General features: G+C 40.1%; 1 protein-coding gene across 1 annotated transcript; it reads right to left on the bottom strand.

Annotated features, from left to right (window-relative positions):
• Nucleotides 1–1,238: 1,238 nt before the first annotated feature.
• SMIM30 (small integral membrane protein 30) lies at nucleotides 1,239–4,685 on the bottom strand. Its single transcript, XM_075929541.2, has 3 exons — nucleotides 4,546–4,685; nucleotides 4,185–4,266; nucleotides 1,239–2,470 (listed from the first exon to the last, which is right to left on the bottom strand). The coding sequence occupies exon 3, from the start codon at nucleotides 2,414–2,416 to the stop codon at nucleotides 2,222–2,224; it is 195 nt and encodes a 64-aa protein (XP_075785656.1). The 5' UTR covers nucleotides 2,417–2,470; nucleotides 4,185–4,266; nucleotides 4,546–4,685; the 3' UTR covers nucleotides 1,239–2,221.
• Between the last annotated feature and the right edge of the window lie 1,125 nt (nucleotides 4,686–5,810).

Genomic DNA, 5,810 nt, shown 5'->3' with positions numbered 1-5,810 from the left:
GGAAGCCCTGTTAGAAGGGAAATATAGTAAAACTGACAAGTCCAAGGCTTTAACAATTATATTTTCTCCTCCTTTGTCTGTTCTCCTCAAAAGAGGAAATAAGGGTCAAAACACTTACAAATGGCATTTGGAAGTGTTACAACTCCAACATGTCAAAATAGGATCTACCTGATTTGCGATTGTCAAGTGAGTCTCGTGAACATTTTATCCCTGTCTATGCTTCCCCTCTGATGGAGACATTTAGAGAAGGATGGGTGGTGGCAGGGAGGAGAGAATGGAAATGAAAAGCACAAATTTGAACTCCTAGCTTCTTTACTGGGTCTTATAGACACCAGCCCATTGCATTGGTACCGTGTGAGCAGCTAACACACTGCGGCTACGTCTACATTGGCCCCTATTACAGAATAGGCATGCAAATGTAGCACTTTGGAAGAGGCAAATCCGGGGGGGATTTAAATATCCCCCACGGCATTTGCATTTTCATGACCCCCACTTTTTTCCGGCTTGGAGATAAGCCAGAGAAAAGCGTCCAGACTGGCGCGATCCTCCGGAATAAAGCCCTATTCCGGAGGATCTCTTATTCCTACTTGCAAGTAGGATATTTAAATCCCCCGCGGATTTGCCTCTTCCAAAGTGCTACATTTGCATGCCTATTCCGTAATAGGCGGCCAGTGTAGACACAGCCTGCATGTTTAGGAAGAGGTTGAAGATGATGGGAACCTCACCTTTGTGCTCTTCTATCTGTTGCTGCTTTGTGCAGGCCTCTCTTTTGATCTAGTTAAGGCAGCCACGCTGCCAGCTGCAAACAGACATGGGGGCCAAAATCCTCACTGCAATTAGCGCACTATAAAGGGTGTCCCTCGATATGTCCCATTTTGGTGGCAGCAGAGGGTGGGTGTGGCATAAGAGGTTCTACTTCACCATTAGCAACACACTTGGCCTTTCTGGGCTGATATTTCAGCAGATCCTTCTAGCCAAGTAGTACAAAGCATATCAAAGTCAGAACATTCCAGAGGAGCTAGCAGAACATGTGGCAAATGAAACTGTTAGCTGCATGCTCCAGCTTTGTAGTATGAGTCTAACCACAAGTTTAGTTTTTGCACAAACTTCTGCTCTCATTTTGCAGAGATCAGGTGGATAGGGTTAGGATTTAAGCCTTCGCACATAGCCAAAAGGGGTATAAACTCACGTGTTGAGCAGTGTACGTTCAATAACGCTCAGGTGGCTTTTCACTGGCATTTAGATTTTGTCAAAGAGTATACTGAGTTTATTGATCACATGGGAAAAATTACATAATCTCAGTTGTAATAACCCCTACTCCTCAGAATTAAAAAGCAGTTGCTGAACAAAATAGTAAGTCTTCTACTGTTGCAAAACAGACAAACAATTCCCAAAACCTGAGAACCTCAAAGAAAACTCAATATAAATGTATAAGAACCAACAGATATATGCACAAAACATTTGGTCATTTCAATCTTGTCTTCAGAAACTTTTTCCTTGTTTGACTGGTCAAAGTATTATATACACTCTCCTGTTTCATACACATTTTAAAGAAAAATCAATGTCTAATCCTTAGGCATAGCTATTGATTAAATTTGATTCAATTTGTAACAGGGTTCCAAGCTACAGAAGAGGCACATTCTAAGATAAAAATACAGAAAAAAAGGTTAGCACATTTGTCTATTTCCCCCATGTCTCAGCCTGCCTACGGAAGCAGTGAGCTGTTATGGGGGATTAACTCTAATTAGAAAAAAAAACAAAACATCCGCACAGAAGTCTAAGTAGGCTGTTCTTTAGCTATCATATTAAGAGTGCATCAATATTTCAAATCTTTATTATCCTGACAAGGAGGTTACAGCTGCCTTCCTGCTGACTAACCCCTGAAATCAAATTGTAGAAATGTTACACTTATATATGAACTTTCACTGTGAATGAACCTGGATAATTTTTTCTTCTTCAAATAGCTTGTTTCCTCATGTAATGCAACCCCTCAACCCAAAGAATATGAAATAATCATCTTCTTACTGTCATAAAGACAGATCCTGCAAGCCCTTTCTACCAGTAATAGTCTTTATTACCGAGGATGGCACAGCAAGAAGAATTTGCAGGATCCTGTTCCATGGTTCTGAAAGTTGTCAAGAACTGAGGCTCAGTTTTAAACCTTAAATTGTAACAAGTAGAGTTTAGGATTATGCTTGACCAGGTTACCTCTTTAAAAAAATCATAACTGTCCATTTCTTTTTCTTGCATAGAAGCCTAGACAGGCACAGAATCCAATGATAGTCAGAACTATGCCTAGCAAGAGAGCAACTGCATCTCCAGCATCTAGGGCTTCGACCACAGGAAGCATAAGTATCAGTGAAAAGAATGCCAAAAAGAGTTTTGAGGTGTCTCCAAGAAAAGCCATGTTGCTCATCTGGTGGACTTGGAAGGGAGGTTAAACAAGGAGAAGCTGGTACTTCAAATGTATCTATAAATAAAACAAAACAAACAAGAACATTTACTTTTTCCTTTACATTTTCCTTTACATTTATTTCCAAGAATTCTACATCGACAGATATCACCAGATTTGTATGGAAATGTATTAGAGTGTGACTGAGCCACAGAACAGGGAGATTCAGGCTTGGTCTTCAAAGATACAAAAGTGATTTTCTTTATAGTAAGATAAAAACTCTGGGAGAGTTTTCTCACTGCAAAATCCTAAGTGAAGACATCATAGTGTTTGTTATGAGGAAACCGGCCAAAGCCAGCACTGTACTCCCTGCCCATAGTTGATGTTATCTAGTTTCTCTTGCAGTAACACTAAAGTGCCTTGTCTCCACTAAGATTTTACAGCAGGATAGCTAATGCAGTAAAGCACACACCTTTTTCATCAGTGAAGACATAGCTTTAGAGAAGTTATTCTGGAATGAGGATGAGAATTTAAACCAAAAATAAATATTGTGGATGCTCTATTTTGGAATATGGGTGTCTTTTCCAGTTAATCTTTAATTTACTTCCAGAGGAGATTAAGCCAAATCAGAAAAAAAAAGCAATCTTATTCCAGAATAGAAGGTGTCCACATGGGGAGCTATTCTGGTTGATATCCCCAAGTACACAAGCGCCTTAATTTTCTTCCTGGCTCAGCCAAAGTTTCTTATATGACCTGGGGGCAAGTAACAAATTCCATTGTGCTTCAGTTTTCCCATAATTATCCCTACATGAATTTCATTGCTAGGGAGATCCATGCATTATATTATTAGCCTGGTAAGTGATATAAATTTATGTTATTGCTGGGGATGTAATAGTGTAGCTAGTTAAACGATTAACTGAGAAGCGGATGCTTATTGGTTAATGATACTGACTATATACAGACCTCTCTCCCTGGCTTTGCCAATCAATTTTTTAGTGGGCTGGCTGGCAGCCTGGCTCAGTACCCACTTGCACTGGGTCCCAGGAGCTGCCCCTGCTGCAGCAAAAATATTTTAGGAGCCGGTAGTGCAGAGCCATAGTGGGGGTAGCCCCGGGGATGAGGCGTGAGCTGGGACTGAGCCAGGCTGCCTGCCTGCTGGCTCCTAAAATACTTAGTGTAGAGCCGCAGCAGGGGTTGTTGCTGGGACCCAGCATGAGCCAAGACTGAGCCCTGGTCTACACTAGGATTTTATTTCAAAAGAACCCACCCCCACCAGGTTGAATTTATAAATGGAGCATCCACACTACCAAGCCCGTTATTTCAAAATACCGGGCTGCAGAATTCAAAAACTGTACTCCCACTTTTCATCAGGAGTAATGCTAATTCTGAAATAGTTATCGCAAAATAACGGTAGTGTGGACGATTTGGTGGCGCTATTTCAAAATAATTACTCGCCTGAGTAATTTGAACTAATTTATCACCAGTGCTTTCTGGGACACTAAGTCCGAGGTACCCACATTTTTTGTTGATACACTATTAACGAATTACATGCTGAACGTCCCTAGTTATTGCCACGATTATTCTGACCCAACCAGCAAAACAATATCCTTTAAAAAAAGTGGACCTAAAGCCTAACAAAACTGTCCGTGTTTACACTTTTTCAGATTTCCCTTCCTGTCTAGTCAAACACTGGAGTTTGCAGGACAAACGAGCACAGAGACTTAGAAAACAGGATAACATGCAAATCATCTACACCATTTCATCCTCCAGTAAAAGTCTAACAGAAACTTACCTTAATCTCTATAATTACTCTCTGATATTTTCTTTTTGGTTAGCATTAGAATCTAGAAAGCAATGAACTCCTCAGTCATCACCTGTCAAAAATCAAGAGAGTTATTTGCTCAGTTGGTGGAAGTGTAAGAGTTCTGCTAGCCCCAGACAGTGGAAAGGAAAATAGGAACAGGCAGTGAAGTGAGAAAAAACCCCAAACCTCAGAGCTTAAGAGTCATATGCAGCAACATGTGACACATAAAATCAGTTTCTCTGTAGACAACTTTGCGCAAAATATGAACTCTTGGTCTGAAAGCAAAGGGAAAGCTGGAGCTATGAACGGCCTAGGATCGTTTCAATCTACACAGTTTATAGTCTCTCACCCCTGTAGTAGAAGCCAGGCGTCTGTGCACTGCCGTGCTGGAGGCAGCCATTAGAGGAAGAAAGGGAAAGAGGAAGACTGCGTGACTACATCTCCCAGCATTTGGGCTTGACTACAATTCCCACGGTGCATTGCAGTAGATCAGCGTTAACCTTTTAGATGCCTATATATAAACCATCTTGTTAGTCTTTAAAGTGCTACATAGTCCTATATATAAGGAGATTTCTGGAAGAAGAAAAAAGGCATTTTGCTTCCAGAGGGAATTTAGATTGATTGCAGCCTGGGTATACAGCAGTCAGTACATCTGTATTCCATCTGCCATCCCCTACTCTTTGGGGTTTATACAACTTTTAGGACCCGATTCGGATCTTGTACAAGTTTTACCTCTGTAACTCCACGGACTTTTGCTCCTGATTCACATCAGTGTAAATGACGGTAGAATCAGTACCTTGGAATCTATTACGTACAGAAACACCCCCGCCCCCCCCGTTGAGCTTTGTATTATCAATTATTATTTATTTTAGTTAATAAACTAATAGCAGGCAAATGTTTTATGTCTATTTGTTTAATCTCCTAAATCAATACCTAAATATTCAACTGCAGTGCTTATAATTAAAACATACAATTTTATGCAACTACCTGTTAATTAGAAATAATAATGGAAATAATAATTGATAATTAATAATTAATACACATTGTGATTAATATTACCATAATTATTTCTTTCTGAAGCAGCCAACAGCATGTTTGGTACCTCAAAGACCCATAAAAAACACAAAGCCCCAACAGAGACAGGGTTCTGTGAGGATCTGGTGGTAGGCTAGGGACTTAATTTTAGACCAATGCTACAAAAGTGGGCCACAACTACAGGGCACAGAATAAGGGAAGTAGAAAAATAATGTGTAGCTACCTGTCCACAGAGCCTTGTCTGCTTTCACCATTGCTACCACCAGTGCAGCTGCTTTTGTTGTAATTTGTTGTTGGGGGTGGGGCAGGGGAGATTCTCCAATAATGCTAGTATATGGGAGGGTAAAAGACATGAAGTATAGAAGGAAATCTTATACTTTTTATAAAAAAATCCAAACTTAATTACCATTTAAAAGGATACACACACACACTCTTAAATCCCTAACTAATAATGCTTGTGTCTCTTAAAACTGAAGTAATTTTAAAATCTGGTTTTCTTGGCATGCAGGTCATTCACTGTTTAATCTCAGTTTGAAGAAAGAAAATAGGACAAGTTGTTTTCACTGTTGGTGCAGCTAG

The sequence above is a fragment of the Pelodiscus sinensis genome, chromosome 1 (assembly GCF_052426305.1).
Source record: "Pelodiscus sinensis isolate ZL-2025 chromosome 1, ASM5242630v1, whole genome shotgun sequence".
In the NCBI taxonomy this organism is placed as follows: domain Eukaryota; kingdom Metazoa; phylum Chordata; order Testudines; family Trionychidae; genus Pelodiscus; species Pelodiscus sinensis.
The sequence above is the reverse complement of the archived record's forward strand: the minus strand, read 5'-3'. Positions and strand labels throughout refer to the sequence as shown.

Excerpts from the sequence above, each read along its gene's own strand:
- SMIM30 (XM_075929541.2), bottom strand. The coding sequence starts at position 2,416 with ATGAGCAACATGGCTTTTCTTGGAGACACCTCAAAACTCTTTTTGGCA.